At 35.8% G+C, this 18,813-nt stretch overlaps 1 protein-coding gene across 1 annotated transcript in view; it reads right to left on the bottom strand.

The window, feature by feature from the left end:
- Positions 1 to 1,207: 1,207 nt before the first annotated feature.
- IQUB (IQ motif and ubiquitin domain containing) overlaps positions 1,208 to 18,813 on the bottom strand; it is a 57,199-nt gene continuing 39,593 nt past the window's right edge. Inside the window, exons 11-13 of the mRNA XM_047763770.1 lie at positions 7,240 to 7,488; positions 6,081 to 6,266; positions 1,208 to 1,456 (exon numbers count right to left, since the gene is read on the bottom strand). Of these exons, the coding sequence (XP_047619726.1) occupies positions 1,274 to 1,456; positions 6,081 to 6,266; positions 7,240 to 7,488 (618 nt within the window). The 3' untranslated portion in view covers positions 1,208 to 1,273. The remainder of the gene's footprint in view (positions 1,457 to 6,080; positions 6,267 to 7,239; positions 7,489 to 18,813) is intronic.

Below are 18,813 nucleotides of genomic sequence, written 5' to 3'. Positions count from 1 at the left end.
CTGGCTGGCCAACCCCTCTCAGTTGTACTCCACAGGTCTTCCATTACTGTAAGCAAGTGCTGTCTAGTCTATTGCCCTAGGGCAACAGGGGGATTCTCAAAGGGCTTTGTTTGCCCCTATCTGACCACTACCCCTTCCTGCCTGCCACCCCAGCCCTTTTTGCTCCTCCCCAGCTCCTCCTCCTCTGAGCCATGGGGTTCTCCAGACTGTCTTGTGAAAACCTGGTCATTCACATCTCACTGCAAACCTACTTTTGTCTGTGCTAAATTTTTACCTCTTTATCAGTGATCAGAATGGTCCCCAATCTAATCCTGTCTGAATTTATAGCGTAGAAAGTTCCCAGAACATCTAAACTGCCCATGAAAACTTGAGAATAATAATGGCTTTATAGCACTTCCCTTTTTGATGTTTAGTTCCTTAAAAACATGACCATTTTTACATTTGATAAGTAAAAAATTATATACTAGAAAATGTTGCTAAAATGTTGGTAAATATTTAGAACAAAAAGATTAATATTTAGATGGAATTCCTTGATTCTTTGATCACTAAACTTGAGAGAACAACTTCATTAACTGCTGATTGGAATTAGGAAAATTCCCTATTTATCTATCTATAATGTTTCCTCTCATCCATATACCGACTATTGTCCTGTAACTACATTTTATCTAAAATAAATTTCTTGAGTTGAAAGTTAGGGCCTAGCTTTTGCTTGCATTTGATTTTTTTTTTCCCCCTAGGGCTGCACCCGCTGCATATGGAGGTTCCCAGGCGAGGGGTCTAATCAGAGCTGTAGGCACTGGCTTACACCAGAGCCATAGCAACGTGGTATCTGAACCGCGTCTGTGACCTACACCACAGATCATGGCAACACTGGAACCTTAACCCACTGAGTGAGGCCAGGGATTGAACCTGCAACCTCACGGTTCCTAGTCGGATTCATTAACCACTGAGCCATGACGGGAACTCCTACATGTTGAATTGAACTATAATATGTGTACTTGAAATTTTAAGACATTTTAATGTGGAAATATGTAAAGATAAAATGTTTTTTTACTTTAAAATATTAATTTCAGTAACTAAATCATATTAAAATTTAACACTGTCTAAAAATGAAGCATTTACATAGGGATATTTTTTCTTCATACAATTTATGACACTATGAAAAACAATTAAAATCAACAAAAAGAAAAATTCTCCTTCCATATTGTGTGACCTCTGTATTACTCTACTAGCAGTGGACAAAAATGCTGATCATCAAACAGTCCTGGATCTTCTAAGGACTAGGCCTCTGAATTTCTATAATTTTAGATGTTGGCTCTGACAGGTGTTTCTTTCTGATCTCATCTACTTCACCATCATCAAGTAAAAATGAAGCCAATAGTGGAATTTGAGAAAAATAGTTCTTAGCCAGGAAGTGTTTGTGTTTGATCTTGTGAATAAACAAGGGTTCATATCCCTGGAAAGAAAAGAAAATCAAATTCTATTAAACGTCACAGATATATTTTGCCAAGTAAAAACACTTATGCCTCAGTGCCTTTGCCTGTCAGTTCTTTCAGCCCAGAACACATATTTTTCTCACTTGGTCTATCATCTTTCAGGGCTCAGCTTTTATAATGTTTTAACTTGGAAGCCTTTCTTGATTCTCCCTCTGCCCTAAGTCCAAACTAATTTCTTCTACTTCCATAAGTACAAACACTCTCATGTATCTTAATTATAATATTTAGTTCATTCTGCCTTTAATTTCACTATCCACTTGCAAGTCTCTTCTTTGCAAAAATTCCTTAAAGATTTAAACTGGGTCTTTTTCATTTATGTGTCTCTTGGTCCCATAAGGTAAATATTCAATCAATATTTTTGTGTGCATGCTCCTTTCACCTTGGTTCTCTTTAAATCTATCTCAGTCTTGATGCAATCACTAATTTGAATTTTTTTTTCTAAAATGAGTCCTCCCTCCATATCCCCAGAGTTCAAAGTCAAGATCACAATGGTGTTGTGACAATGTAAACTTCTCTTTAGTCAACCAGAGAATAGTAGTAAAGGTTACTACTTGAGATATGAGTCCCTGCACTCCTTCTCTCCTGTATTCTAAACAGAAAATAACCTTCCTGCCTTTATTCAGTCTTTGTGCCTTTCCATTTTCATTTGTGCTTAATTTTTAGGCATCTTCTCTCTCCACAGCTATAACAGAGATTTGAACTATCCCTGTTATGTGGCTCTGCCACATTCTAAGATAGTCTGCTTTCTAATGAGAGGGGCACACTGCTAGTTGTCAACACAATATTTATTCTCTCTTCCATTCATATTTAGAGTTCTGATTTTGCATTCTGTGATGATCTCAGCTTACCTAGCCTTCATTATAGCTAGTGATGGCCATGTGACAAGTTTCTGGCATACACATACACACACATTACATATATATATATGCATATTTATGCAGTATATGCATATTTATGTATATTTTAATAGAAGTCATTAGATAAAGTAGTTATTTATCTCTAAGAGGACACAAGCATTAGGATTAAAGCCAAAGGTTCAATGTGACTGAGGAAGAAGTTAAAGGGCCTGGGTTTCTGAGAACATTGTGGAGCAACCATACAAGCCCCAACTGCCAATTTCTAGAATTCTTATTAAATAAGAAAATTATTTAATTGTCACATTAAATTGTAATTATAAACTGCGGCATCTATTATTTTCAGCTAAACTCAAATGCAACTGAAACAATGAAGAATTGTGTCCGAGTTCCTTCTTAACCCTTCCTTTCAGCCAAATCACTAATACTACCTGTACTTCCTTGTAAAATTTGTTTTCCGAAAGTTAAGGCATCCCCTTATTAAAGATCCCTCTGCAGTGTCAAGTCAAGGTAAAAAAAAAGGAACCAAAGGATATAATATTCATATAGAAAGCATTATGCAGAAGTATCCTGGGCTTATTTCAAAGTTTCCTCTCTATGAAATATATATACAATGGAATATTATTCAGCCATAAAAAGAATGAAATTATGCCAATAGCAACAACATGGATGGAGTATTATGCTTAGGGAAATAAGACAGAGAAGGACAAATACTGTATGTTATTTATGTATGGAATCTAAAATATAAAACAAACAAATGTATGTGACAAAAAAGAAGCAGACTCACAGATATAGAGAACAGACTAGTGGTTACCAGTGGGGGGGAAGGAGAGGGGTAAAACAGAAGTGTGGGATTAAAAGATATAAACTACTATTTATAAAATAGACATGTAACAAGGCTATATTGTACAGCACAGGGAAATATAGTCATTGTTTTATAATAACTTTAAATAGAGAATAATCTACACAAATATTGAATCACTGTGTTGTACCCTTGAAACTAATATAATGTTGTAAGTCAACTATACTTTAAAAAAAAGTTTCCTCTCTACAGACAAATTCGTCAGGTCAAAATACTCATCCTTTGACCTAATCTAATTTTATTCCACCACTTCGTAGCCCATATTTCATTTAAGAAAAACTAACACACTTCTGTTATATGACATTTAATGACACATGTATAGAACTTTATAGGTTTTCAAAGTTCATAAATAAAACCAAAAAGTAGTCATTAAAGATGGGAAAACATAGAATGATACACATAATAAAAGGAATAATAAGTAACTCAAAGAATAATATATGGGAAAATATCCATTATCCCCTTTTTATAGATGAGAAAACTGGGGCACTGATACATTAACAAATTTGCCCAAATTCTCCCAGCTCATAAGTGATAGAGCCAGAATTCGAAGCTACTCCAATCCTCTATATTGAGTCTATGTTTTCAGCTAACCTTTATAAAAATGTATGAAGGAAAGAAGGCAGGTCTTTTTTTTTTTTTTTGTCTTTTTGCCTTTTCTAGGGCCGCGCAGCATATGGAGGTTCCCAGGCTAGGGGTCCAATAGGAGCTATACCTGCCGGCCTACACCAGAGCCCAGCAACACGGGATCCAAGCCATGTCTGCAACCTATACCACAACTCACGGCAACGCCAGATCCTTAACCCACTGAGCAAGGCCAGGGATCGAACCCACAACCTCATGGTTCCCAGTCAGATTCATTAACCACTGAGCCATGACAGGAACTCCAAGAAGGCAGGTCTTAATGTCCTCCAGATGGTTAGTGACAGAAATGGGGAAATACTGGGACAGGTCTCCTGACATTAAATCCACTATTGTCCTACTCTGGCCAATGCACACACCATGAGAAATTGATCTGCTTCACATATAGTTGAAAGAACAGAAGTCTTTTTCCATGCTTTGCCTACAATTTGTGTCATGATGGCAGGAAGTCAAGATTATCTTAACTTTTGAAATTTTGGACTTACTGAGAAAGCATTTGGGAAATTCTGGAAATGTTTTAACCTGCCACAAAAAATAAACTATTCTTTAACTATTAACTATTAACTATTAACTATTCTTTAATATTAAGTATTAATATTAATATTAATACTTAAAAGGTTACACCAGCCCCAAACCTTAAAAGGCAATATTTATTTCCTTTTACTTTTTTGGCTGCCCTGCAACATAGGCATATGGAGTTCCCAGCCCAGGGATTATATCTGAGCCTCAGGTGCAGCCTAAGCCACAGCTGCAACAACGCCAGATCCTCAACCCACCGTGCAAGGCCAGGGATCAAACCTGTGTCCCAGTGCTCCCAAGATGCTGCTGATCCCATTGTACGACAGCAGGAACTCCAAAAAGGCAATTATTTTTAGTCTGTCTTAAATGGAAATTATATTTGAAGTCTTTTATTTACACTAGGCTTGCCTGGTGTAAATGGAGCTCTATTTACAGAAATTCAATAAGATCAGCATCTTGAAATTAGAAATGTATGTGAATAGAACATTTAATTTGATACTGCAGTAATTTAATTAAATACACAAGGGGAGCTGTGTGGATTGATTGAAGAAGCAGTGGAATATGGGCTGTGGGAATGAACTTCAATCCCACTATGGGTCCTAGATGAAATGATATTGCTAGTATTGGCTATGCTTCCAAGTGATTAAATATTTATAAGGCCGCTTGCTTTACAAAATATCAAATTTAACATAGCTTCAATTTCTTGCTGCCCTTCATTCCAATCCTTAGAATGATTTTTTTTTCTAAGCCTGGCCTCTACTCTAATATTATTCGAAAGAGCTAAAAATTTAACTAGTTTATCCTCTTTACACCTACCTTCCCTCTCCCCAGTGAAGCACAGACAGGGGATTCAGCATGATTCAAAATGACTATTTAAAGCCATTTCTTTACTTTCCCTTAGCTAATATCTTGCATGGAATTAAAGTACAGCAATTTAATCAATGGAGGAGAGAGAATCAGTATCAGCCATTGCGATCATATAGGCTTGCTCAGTATGAATAGAGCTTTCTGTGAACTCATCAGAGATGCCCATTCTGTTCATCAAGTATTTTACAGATTGCATCTTGTAAGTTACTGAAATTAAATGGTATTTAATTTTTACAGTGCTTTCCTCACTCCTACTTGGATGGAAGGAAATGAAGAATGGAGCCTCAGAACTATACCCTATTGGTATGACTGCAGTTTAGAGCACAAAATTATGAAAAGAATTTATTTGAGAATTTAGTGTGCTTTTAGGCAGACTAGTGATGATTAATCAAAGGACTGACTTGAAGTTCCATACTACTTATCTGGTGATAATATTTATTTATTCATTCAACAAATACTTATTAAATCCCTAGTCTGAGATACTGTTGTAGGTATTAGAGATATAGATACAATTAAACTAAACAATATCCCTGCTCTTGTGGAATTTACTGTGGAACTAACATGCTTGAACTTGGTATTATTAGGAGGGAATGGCATTGTGTGAGGTACTCGTAAGACTTTCAGATCTCTGATCCTTAACATTTTATGTGCCTTAGCTTCCTTTTCATTTTCATCTCTGCCTTACATACCATCCATGTATTTTGCTACTGTTATCACGTGTCATGTTTCTCAGTCCAACAGAAGCATGTAAATTACGCTTGGAATAGAGTAAAAGGCAGTCAACTTCTCCCTAATAATCCCAATGATCAAATTAAGTTCCCCAATAAAGTTTGACTTTCTTACCTCTTCAATACTTTTTAGCTTGAGATGAGTAGCGCCTTCGTCTTTGGTAAGAAGAATGCAGTTCCAGGGCGACCACTCCAAGGACTTATCCCACCTGACCATGACCAGATCATTGAGGTCCTTCCAGGCACTGAGCACTGACTGGGATGCCCAGATATTCTCCGTCAGGTACTGAATATCCTGTAGCTGTACGTCAAAACATTTGTGACAAATAATAACATAAAACTTCTTTAAGATCACATTACTTGAGAAAAAAATTACACTGAGTGTATTTTTAAGAGAAATGTTATTCATGAAGTTTGCAACGCACATAGCCCCTTATTTTTCACCAAATCTCTGCTCATTCTGCCAAAATTACACCACCAGTTTCAGTCATGAATGCATCCTTAACCCACCGTAAGCTGTGTATATTTCTTCGAGTATGCTAATTTTACCTTACATTTACATGGTATTAAATACTTTTCAAAATTCCTTAGTAACTATCATCTCATCCTCAGGGTTACTGCAGATCATTTTTATTCCAATTTTACAAATGAGGAAATGAAGATTTAATGAAGAACAAGCAATTCACTTGGTGTTATTAAAAGCTTTGTTGCTTTAATGAAAAAAGAGGGAAAAGGGAGGCAGTGAAATAACTGTTTAAAAACTTTTTTAAAAAATTTAAACCATATTAGGAGTTCCCGTCGTGGCGCAGTGGTTAACGAATCCGACTAGGAACCATGAGGTTGCCGGTTCGGTCCCTGCCCTTGCTCAGTGGGTTAACGATCCGGCATTGCCGTGAGCTGTGGTGTAGGCTGCAGATGCGGCTCGGATCCTGCATTGCTGTGGCTCTGGCGTAGGCCGGTGGCTACAGCTCTGATTCAACCCCTAGCCTGGGAACCTCCATGTGCCGCGGGAGCGGCCCAAGAAATAGCAACAACAACAACAACAAACAACAACAACAACAACAATTTAAACCATATTAGCCAAAGCTCTTGAAATGACTTATCACAAGGTCTGCATATATAAACTTAGACTTGCCAGAGGGGCAAGCGTCACAAAGAATAAACATAGAAAGAAGAATCATTATTTTGAAAGGTTTGGATGGGGAAGCAGAAATCTTTTCTGGAAAATCAGTGGACAAATTTCATCCATAATTGGCAATGTTTATGGATCATACCTGCATCAGGAAAGCAATTTTAGAATCATCTTCATATTCAGCTTCTGAATTGTAGAGCCTCTGAAGTAAACATTTGTGCTTCAAAAACGATTCTCGTTTCCGAGTCTCATTGTCAAGGTTAACGCAGTGACGGCACCGGTAAATGCGGTGTGAGGTGGAGGATACAGCAAACTCTGTAGACGGCAAATAGAACTGGCAACTGTGGCAAAAGTAAATCTTCTTGTAAAACTTCAGTGGGTCTTGAGGGACCTAAACAGTTTTTTTAAAAAAAAGAAAGAAAGAAAACTATAACAGGCCAAATGCTAACCAAGAAAAGCCCTAAGGACTAACTTGGAATAAGATAAAAAGTTAATTTTAAAGTCCCTTAACTGCCTACTTTACACAAAATTTATAACTCAAACTATACATTTACCTTAACAAAATATTAAAAATATTATTCACCAACTTTTAGATATATGTGGTAAAATCACCTTGAAAATTAACTGATGGAAAAATATAAGACTTTGGGTTGCAGCAGTAAGAAAACCTTCCAAATGCTTTGAAACTTATTTTTAGGAAGAATTTAATTTTTGGTGCTATGCTTTATTAATTATTTTTACAGGCAATAGCTAGATTCACATATAAATAAAAGCCCATTAAACCAAGTGTTGTTCTCATTTCATTCATCTTAACAATAAATTTGGATTGGCTCAATAATCAGTGTTCAAAATTTGAAACCGTGCATTAAAGGGTGGCTACATTTTCAATTTTTTCAGGAACCTCCATAATGGTGATATCAATTTATATTTTCACCAACGGTGCCCTCTTTTCCCACATCCTTACCAACGCTTATTATCTTCTGTCTTTTTGATAATAGACATTCTAACACTGGTGAGGTGATATTTCATGGTGGCTTTGATTTGCATTTCTCTGATTTTTAGTGATAGTGAGCACTTTTTCATGCACATGTTGGTCATTTGTATGTCTTCTTTGGGAAAATGTTTATTGAGGCCCTTTGCTCATTTTTAAATTGGATTAAAATTATTTTGCTATTGAGCTGTGGAAGGTAGGTTTATTGGATACTAATTCATCAGATACATGGTTTGAAAATATTTTCTCCCATTCCACGGGTTGCCTTTAATTTTGATTGTTTCCTTGCTGTGCAGAAGCTTTTTAGGTTGATGGGATACCACTTCTCAGTTTTTGCTTTTGTTACCTTTGCTTCTGGTGTCATGAGCAAAAAATTGTAGCCAATTTTCCCATGTCAAGAAACTTTTTTTCCTATGTTTTCTTCTAGTAGTTTTACAGTTTCAGATCTTATATATAAATCTTTAATCCATTTTGAGTTGGTTTTGTGTTATGAGATAAAAGTCCAATTTCTTTCTTTCTTTCTTTTTTCCATGTGGTTGTCCAGTTTTTCCAACATTTACTGAAGAAATTATCCTTTTCCCATTGTGTATTCTTGGCTCATTTGTTGTAAATTAATTGACCATATAAGTATGGGTTTACTTCTAGCCACTCTATCCTGTTCCATTGCTCTATGTGTCTGTATTTATGATAATACTATACTGTTTTGATTACTATAGCTCTATAATATAGTTTTAAGTCAGGGATCATGGTGACTCCAGCTTTGTTCTTTCTCCAGATTGCTTTGGCTATTCTGGGTCTTCTGTGTTTCCATACAAATTTTTGGAGTTTTTTTTTCTCTGTCGCTGTGAAAAATGCCATTGGGATTTTGTTGTTGTTGTTGTTGTTATTCTTTCTTTCTTTTTTCTTTCCTTTTTTTTTTTTTTTGCTTTTTAGGGCCAGATCTGAGCCACATCTGTGACCTACACCATAGCTCATTGCAATGCCAGATCTTTGCCATTGGGATTTTGATGGGGATTGCACTGAATCTTGTAGGTCACTTTGGGTAGTATGGACACTTAAAAAATACTAGTTGTTTCAAAAATGTCCTAAATACAAAAAAAAAAGCATGAACCATTTTAGAAATGAATAAATTGAATTTCTTCAAAATAAAAACGTGCTCTGTTAGAGATACTGTTAAGAGAATGAAAAGACAAGCCAGAGACTGCAAAAATATCACATATCTTACAAAGGACTTATATGCAAAATATATAAAGAATGCTCAAAATTCAATAATATGAATATAATCAACTCAGGTGGAAAACGATATGTATAGACACTGCAACAAAAAGATCTGTGGGAGTTCCCGTCGTGGCGCAGTGGCTAACAAATCTAAGAACCATGAGGTTGCGGGTTCGATCCCTGCCCTTGCTCAGTGGGTTAACGATCCAGCGTTGCCGTGAGCTGTGGTGTACGTTGCAGACGTGGCTCAGATCCCGCGTTGCTGTGGCTCTGGCGTAGGCTGGTGGCTACAGCTCCGATTCAACCCCTAGCCTGGGAACCTCCATATGCCGCCGGAGCGGCCCAAGAAATGTCAAAAAGACAAAAAAAAAAAAAAAGATCTGCGGATGGCAAAAAAAAAAAGTGCATGAGAAGATGCTTAATATTATTACCCATTAAGGAAACTACATGCCTATTAGAATTCCAAAATTAAAATAAAAACTGACAATACCAAGTGCAGACAAGGATGTAAAGCAGCTGGAACTCTCATACATTGCATATGGGGGGGGGGATGCAATATGGTACAGTCAGTTGGGAAAAAAAGTTCGTCAGTCCCTTATAAAGATAAATATGCATTCACCAAATGCCTCAATAACCACACTTCCTAGGTATTTAACCTCAAACAACCAATTTACACAAAAACTCACAATTGAGTTCAGTGTGACTTTATTCACAAAAGCCTAAGGCTCTAAACAACCCAATGTCCTATAACTGCAAATAGATTAACTCTGGTACATTAAGGTCACAAAAATATTATTCACTTATGACAGTAAACTAATGATATACTAAAAAACATGGATGAATATCAAATGCAATATACTAAATGAAGGATGTCAGTTTCAAAAGACTACAGGCACACCCTGGAGATACTCTGGGTTCAGTTCCAGAACACTGCAGCACAGAAAATATCAAAATAAAGAGTTACATAATTTTTTTTGTTTTCTAGTACATAAAAAAGAGGAGATACTCTGGGTTCAGTTCCAGAACACTGCAGTACAGAAAATATCAAAATAAAGAGTTACATAATTTTTTTTTGTTTTCTAGTGCATAAAAAAGTTATGTTGGGAGTTACTGTCATGGCTCAGCAGAAACGAATCTGGCTAGTATCCACAAGGACACAGCTTCAATTCCTGCTCCGGCATTGCTGTGAGCTGTGGTATAGGTCTCAGACGCACTCAGATCTTGCATTGCTGTGGCTGTGGCGTAGGCTGGCAGCTGTAGCTACAATTCGACCCCTAGGTTGGGAACCCCCATATGCCGTGGGTGTGGCCCTAAAAAGCAAAAAATAAAAATTTTTTAAAAATTGTTGCTAAAATGCTAACCATCCATCTCACCTTCTTTTTTTTCTAGCGGAGGGTTTTGCCCTCCTCAATGGGTGCTGACTGATCAGGGTGCTGAAGTTTGGATGGCTGTGGCAGTTTCTTAAAGTAAGACAACAATTGAGTGTCCTGTATCAATCGCTTCTTCCTTTCATGAATGATTTCTCTATGGCATGCAATGCTGTTTGACAGCATTTTACTCACAGTGGATCTTTCAAAATTGGAGTCAGTCCTCTCAAAATCTGCCTCTGCTTCATCAACTAAATTTATGTAATATTCTAAATCACTTACTGTCATTTCAACAACCTTTACAGCGTCTTCACCAGGAATAGATTCCATTTCAATAAACCACTTTCTTTGCTCATCCATAACAAGCAACTCCATATTCGTTGAAATTTTATCATGAGTTGGAGCAATTCAATCACACCTTCAGGCTCCACTTCTAATTCTAGTTCTCTTGCTATTCTCATCACATCTGCAGTTACTTCTTCCACTGAAGTCTTAAAGCCCTCAAAGTCATCCATGAGGTTTGGAATAAACTGCTTTCAAATTCCTGTTAATATTGATATTTTGACCTCTTCCCATGGATAACAAATGCTCTTAATGGCATCCACAATGGTGAAAACTTTACAGAAAGTATTCAATTTACTTTGCCCTATCCATCAGAGGAATCACTATCTATGGCAACTATAGCCTTATGAAATATATTTTTTTAATTATTGAAATACGGTTGATATAAAACATTATGTTAGTTCCAAATGTTCTACATAATGATTTAACATTTGCATACAGTAGAAATGATCACCTGGATAAGTCTAGTAACCATCTCTCCCAATGCAAAGTCATTACAATATTGACTATATTCCTTATGCTGTATATTACCTCCCTGAGGCTCACTTGCCATATTACTAGAAGTTTGTACCCCTTAATTGCCTTCAACTGTTTCACCCACATCCCCATCCCCTTTCTTCTGGCAATCACATTTGTTCTCTGTATCTATGAGTCTATGTTCACTTTGTTTTATTGTTTTATATTTTAGATTCTACATATAAGTGAGATGGTGCAGTATTCTTCTTTCTCTGTGTAACTTATTTCACTTAGCATAAATTTCCCTCCAGATCCATCCACATTGTAGCCAATGGTAAGCTCTTCTTTTATGGCTAATATTACATTGTATATATTTGTCTATTTGTCTTATTGTTTCTTTGGATAAATAGAGGTGGAATTGCTGTATCATGTGATAGTCGTGTCTTTAATTTTTGAAGAACCTCCATAGTATGTTCTGCTCCAATTTACATTCCCAATATCAGTGCACTTTTCTCCATATCCTCAACAACCCTTATTGTTTGTCTTCTTTTTTCTTTTTTGACCACACCTATGGCATACTGAATCCTTAACCCACTGCACCACAGTGGTAACACCTATTATTTGTATTTATGATGATGGCTATTTTACAGGTGTGAGGTGATATCTTACTGTAGTTTTGATTTGCATTTCCCCAATGATGAGTGATGTTTAGCACCTTTTTCATGTGTCAGTCGGCCATCTGTATGTCTTCCTTGGCAAAATGTCTATTTGGGTCCTCTGCCCATTTTTCAATAATATTTTTTTATGTTGGGTTGTATGAGTTGTCGTATATTTTGGATATTATCCCCTTATCAGACACATCATTTGGGAATATCTTTTACCATTCAGCATGCTGCCTTCTCATTTTGGTGATAGTTTCAATCACTTTGCAAGAGGTTTTTAGTCTGATGTACTCCGTTTGTTTATTTTTGTTTTTGTTTCCCTTGCCTGAAGATACGTATTCAAAAAAATAATGCTAAGACCAATGTCAAAGAGCTTACTGCCTAGGTTTTCTTCTAGGAGATTTAAGGTTTCAGGTCTTACATTTAAGTATTTAATACATTTTAAGTTGATTTTTATATTTGGTGTGATAAAGCAGTCCAGTTTGATTCTTTTGCATGTAGCTGCCCAGGTTTCCCCAACACCATTTACTGGAGAGGCTGTCTTTTCCCTGATGTATATTTTTGCCTTCTTTGTCATAGATTAATTGTCCATAGATTAAATGTCCAGGTTGATGTCTGGGCTCTCTCTTCTGTTCCATTGATCTATGGATCCATTTTTGTGGCAGTACTATACTGTTTTGATTACTGAAGCTTTGTAGTACTGTTTTAAAGTCAAGGAGTATGATACCTCTGGCTTCTTTTTCTCAAGATTATTTTGGCTATTCAAAATCTTCTGTGTTTCCATACAAATTTTAGAACTATTTGTTCTAGTTATGTAAAAAGTGACACTGAAATTTTGAAAGAGATTGCATTAAATCTGTAGATTGCCTTAGGTAGTATGTCATTTTAATAACATTAATTCTTCCAACATATGAGCATGACATGTATTTCAATTTATCATGAAGAACTGAAGATTTCTTTCATCAATTTCTGCCTTCAATGTCTTATAGTTTTCTGAGTATAAGTTTTACCTCCTTAATTAGATTCATTCCTAGGTATTGTATTCTTTTTGATGCAACTGTAAATGGGATTATTTTCTTAATTTCTCTTTCTGAAAGTTTGTTATTCCTTTATTAGAAATATTTTGTTATAAAATAGTTTTTTATTACTTTATTAGAAATGCAATGTTATTAGAAATGCAGCAGACTTCTGTATATTAATTTGGTATTCTGCAATTCCACTAAATTCATTAATGAGTTCTAATAGTATTTTGGTGGTAACTTAGAATTTTCTCTCTATAGTATCATGTCGTTTGCAAATAGTGATAGTTTTCTTCCATCTTTCCAATTTGTATTCATTTCCTTTTTTTTGTATTATTGCTGTGGTGGGACTACCAGTATTATATTAAGTAAAAGTATCAAGAGTGGGCATCCTTGTCTTGCTCTTGTTCTTAGAGGAAACACTTTCAGCTTTTCACTATAGAGTATGATGTTGGTTGTAGGTTTCTCATATATGGCCTTTATTATGTTGAGACATGTTCTCTCTATTGTCACTCAGTTGAAAGTGTTTATCATAAATGTTGAAGTTTGTCAAGTTTTTCTGCATCTATTGAGATGATTGTATGATTTTAATTCTTCAATTTGTTAATGTGGTGTATCACACTGATTTGCAGTACTGCACCATTCTTGCATCCCAGAAGTAAATCTCACTTGGATCATGACATAAGATCCTTCTAGTGCATTGTTGAATTTGGTTTGCAAATCTTTTGTTGAGGATTTTTGTAGCTATGTTCATCAGTGATATTGGTGTGTAATTTTCTGTGATGTCTTTGTCTGGTTTTAGTGACAGGGTGATGTTGACTTCATAGAATGAGTTTGGAAGTGTTCCTTCCTATTCAGTAGTTTGAAAAGGATAGGTGTTAACTCTTCTTTAAAAGTTTGGTAGAATTTCCTGTGAAATAATCTGGTCCTGAACTTTTGACTATTGGGAGTTTTTGATTACTGGTTCAATTTCATTAATGGTAATTTGTCTATTCATATTTTCTAATTTTTCCTGATTCACTCTTGGGAGATTGTATGTTTCTAGGAATTTATTCATTTCATTAATGTTGTCCACTTTATTGTATATAATTAGTCACAGTAATCTTTATGATCTTTTATATTTCTGTGCTGTTGTTTTTAAATTCTCCTCTTTCATTTCTGATTTTATTTATTTGGTCCCTATCTTTTTTTGAATATTCTTGCTAAAGGTTTATCAATTTTATTTATCTTTTCAAAGAACTAGCTCTTAGCTACATATCTAGTTGATATTGGCCTATATTTCATTTATTTCTGCTCTGATCTATACTATTTTTTTCCTCCTACTAACTTTCTCTGGTTCCTTTAGGTATAACATTAGGTTATTTATTTTGAGATTTTTCTTACTTCTTGAAGTAGGCTTGTATCACTAACAACTTCCCTCTTGAACTGCTTTTGCTTTGTCCCATTGATTTTGGATCACTGTCTTTCCATTTTTATTTGTCTCCAGGTATTTGCTATTTCCTCTTTGATTCCTTCAGTGACCCATTGGTTCTTTAGTAGCATATTGCTTAACCTCCAAATGTTTGTGTTTTTTGCAGGTTTTTTTTTTCCTCATAGTTGATTCCTAGGCTCATACCACTGTGGTAGAAAAACTCAATATGATTTCAATCTTCTTAAATTTATTGAGATTTATTTTGTGGCCCAACATGTGATCTATCCTAGAGAATGTTCCATACACACTTGAAAAGAATGTAGAATATTCTGCTACTTTTGGATGGAATATTCTCTATATATCTATTAAGCCATTTTGTCTAGTATGTCTTTTAAGGCCAGTGTTTCCTTATTAATTTCTGTCTGAATGATCTATCCATTGATGGAAATGGAGTGTTGAATTCTTCTACTATTATTGTGTTATTGTCGATTTCTCCCTTCATGTTTGTTAATATTTGCTTTATGTATTTAGGCACTCCTATGTTGCGTGACTATATATTTACAATTGTTATCTTCTTGTTGGACTGATCACAGTATAGTTATGTAATGCCCTTCTTTGTTTCTTGGTACAGTCTTTGTTTAAAAGTCTCTTTTGTCTAAGTATTGCTACTTTGGTTTTCTTTTTGCTTCCATTTGTATGGAATATCTTTTTCCATCCCTTCACTCTCAGTCTGTCTATCTCTTTAGATATGAAGTGTCTCTTATAAGCAGTATATACGTGTCTAGCTTTTTTATCCATTCAGCCATTCTATATCTTTTAATTGGAGTACTCAGTCCATTACATTTAAGTATAGTGATGTACTTATGACCATTTTGTTCACTGTTTTCTGGCTGTTTTATAGTTTATTTTATTGTTCCTTTCTTATTTTTGCTTTTTTTTTCCTTGTGATTTGATGACTATTTTTAGTGTTATGTTTGGATTCTTTTCTCTTCTATGTATGTACCTATTATAGCTTTTTGGTTCTTGGTTACTATGAGGTTCACTATAAATAAACTTTAAGTTGATGATCTCTTAAGTTCAAAAACATTCTAATAACCATGCATTTTTACTCCATCACTCACCACCATGTCTAATGTTTTGGACATCATATTTTACATCTTTTTATTTTGTGTATTCCTTAGCTATTTAATATGAATATAACTAATTTTACTACTTTCATCTTTTAACTTTCTTATTATCTTTGTAAGTGTTGGTTCTCTATCTTTACTGTAAGTTCACCTTTATTAATTTTCCTTTTATAATTTTCACATTTCTAGTTATGACCTTTTCTCTTCTGTTTTGAGAATTCCTTTTAACATTTCTTGTAAAAGTGGGTAGTTATGCTAAATTCTTTTAGCTTTTGCTTGTCTATAAAACTCTATGTCTGTTTCAAATCTGAATGACAGTCTTGCCAGGGTATTTTTGGTGGTAGGTTTTTTCCCTTTCATCACTTCAACTATATTGTAACAATTCCTTCTGGCCTGAAAAATTTCTGCTGAAAAGTCAGTTGATAGTCTTATAAGAGTTTCCTTGTTTGTTACTAGTTGCTTTTTTCTTGTTGCTTTTAAGATTATCTGCTTATAATTTTTGCCATTTAAATTATAATATGCCTTGAGGTGAACCTCTTCAGGTTTATCTTGTTTGATACTCTCCATGATTCCTGAACCTGGATGTCTGTTTCCCTTCTCAAGTTAGGGGAAGTTTTCAGCTATAATTTTTTCAAGTAAGTTCTTTGCCTCTTTCTTACTCTCTCATCTCCTTCTGAGACCCTTATAATGTTAATGTTGGCATGTTTGATTTTGTCCCAGAAGTCTCTTAAAAGATGCTCATTTTTTTGGAGTTCCCGTCATGGTGCAGTGGTTAATGAATCCGACTAGGAACCATGAGGTTGTGGGTTCGATCCCTGCCCTTGCTCAGTGGGTTAACGATCCGGCGTTGCCGTGAGCTGTGGTGTAGGTTGCAGACGTGGCTTGGATCCTGCGTTGCTATGGCTCTGGTGTAGGCCAGTGGCTACAGCTCCGATTGGACCCCTAGCCTGGGAATCTCCATATGCCGCAGGAGCGGCCCAAGAAATAGCAAAAAAGACAAAAAAAAAAGATGCTCATTTTTAAAAATTTCTTCTATTTTCTGTTCAGCTTGGGCAATCTGCACTACTCTTGTCTTCCAGTTTGCTGATCGTTTTCTGAATCATCTATTGTTGATTCTTCCTAGTGTATTTTTATTTCAGTTATTGTATTCTTCAGCTGTTTGGTTCATCTTTATATTTCATAACTCTTTGTTAAACTTCTCACCATGTTCACCCATTCTTTACCTGAGGTTGTTAAGCATCTTTATGATCACTGCCTTGAATTCTTTTTTTTTTCACTTTTAAAAGTTTTATTGAAGTATAAATAAACTCAAAACAGCTTAAAGACTTTAATGTATGAAAAGACGCTATTGAACTCCTGGAAGAGAACATAGACAAAACATTCTCTGACATCAACCTTACAAATGTTTTCTCAGGTCAGTCTCCCAAAGCAATAGAAATAAAAGCAATAATAAACCAGTGGGACCTAATCAAACTGACAAGCTTTTACACAGCAAAGGAAACCAGAGAGAAAACAAAAAGACAGCTTATAGAATGGGAGAAAACAGTTCAAATGATGCAACTGATAAGGGCTTAATCTCTAGAATATACAAGCAATTTATACAACTCAACAGCAAAAAAGCCAACAGCCTAATTGAAAAATGGGCAAAAGACCTGAATAGACATTTCTCCAAGGAAGATATACAGATGGCCAACAAGCACATGAAAAAATGCTCAACATCACTGGTTATTAGAGAAATGCAAATCAAAACTACCATGAGATACCTCTTCACATCAGTCAGAATGGTTGTCATTAATAAGTCCACAAATAACAAGTGCCTGGGGCGGGGGAGGAACCCTCCTGCACTGTTGGTGGGAATGTAAGCCGGTACAACCACTGTGGAGAACAGTATGGAGGTAACTTAGAAATCTATACACAGAACTACCATATGATCCGGCAATCCCATTCTTGGGCAAATACCCAGACAAAACTTTCTTAAAAAAGACACATGCACCTGCATGTTCACTGCAGCTCTATTCACAATAGCCAAGACATGGAAACAACCCAAATGTCCATCAACAGACGACTGGATTAGGAAGATGTGGTATATATACACAATGGAATACTACTCAGCCATAAAAAAGAATGAAATAATGCCATTTGCAGCTACATGGATGGAACTAGAGACTCTCATACTGAGTGAAGTAAGTCAGAAAGAGAAAGACACATAACATATGATATCACTCATATCTGGTATCTAATATAGGGCACAAATGAACCTTTCCACAGAAAAGAAAATCATGGACTTGGAGAATAGACTTGTGGTTGCCTAGGGGGAGAGGGAGGGAGTGGGAGAGATTGGGAGCTTGGGGTTAACGGATGCAAACTAATCCATGCTTTTAGAATGGATTAACAATGAGATCCTGCTGTGTAGCACTGAGAACTATGTCTAGATACTTAAAACGGAGCATGACAATGGGAGAAAAAATTATGTATACATGTATGTGTAACTGGGTCCCCATGCTGTACAGTGGGGAAAAAAAAAAGTGTGTTCGGGGAAATAACAATAAAAAACAAATAATTAAATAAAATAAATAAAAAAGCATAGTATGCTATTATATATAGCATAATTCCATTTACGTGACACTCTGGGTTAGGTATAACTACAGAAATAAAATGCTGATCAGTATTTGCCAAGAGTTAGGCAGTCAGAGAAAGGGTTGATTACAAAGTGTAGCAGTTGGGAGTTCCCATCATGGCTCAGCAGTTAAGGAACCCGACTAGGATCCAGGAGGATGCAGATGATCCCTGGCCTCACTCAGTGGGTTAAGGAGCTGGCGTTGCCATGAGCTGTGGTGTAGGTTGCAGACATGGCTAAAATCTCAAGTTGCTGTGGCTGCGGTGTAGGCCGGCAGCTTCAGCTCCGATTCGACCCCTAGCCTGAGAACATTCATATGCCACAAGTATAGTAAGGGAATTTGGGGAAGGTGCTAAGCCTATTTTTTCATCTTGATTATCTGATTGTTGATTGCATGACTCTTCATTTGTCAAAACTCACCAAAAAGACTGAATTTTACCAAAGGAAAATTTAAAAAGTGAATAAAATTGTATAATGTTATGTGAATATATAGAATATTAAATTCT

The sequence above is a fragment of the Phacochoerus africanus genome, chromosome 16 (assembly GCF_016906955.1).
Source record: "Phacochoerus africanus isolate WHEZ1 chromosome 16, ROS_Pafr_v1, whole genome shotgun sequence".
Taxonomy (NCBI): domain Eukaryota; kingdom Metazoa; phylum Chordata; class Mammalia; order Artiodactyla; family Suidae; genus Phacochoerus; species Phacochoerus africanus.
The sequence above is the reverse complement of the archived record's forward strand: the minus strand, read 5'-3'. Positions and strand labels throughout refer to the sequence as shown.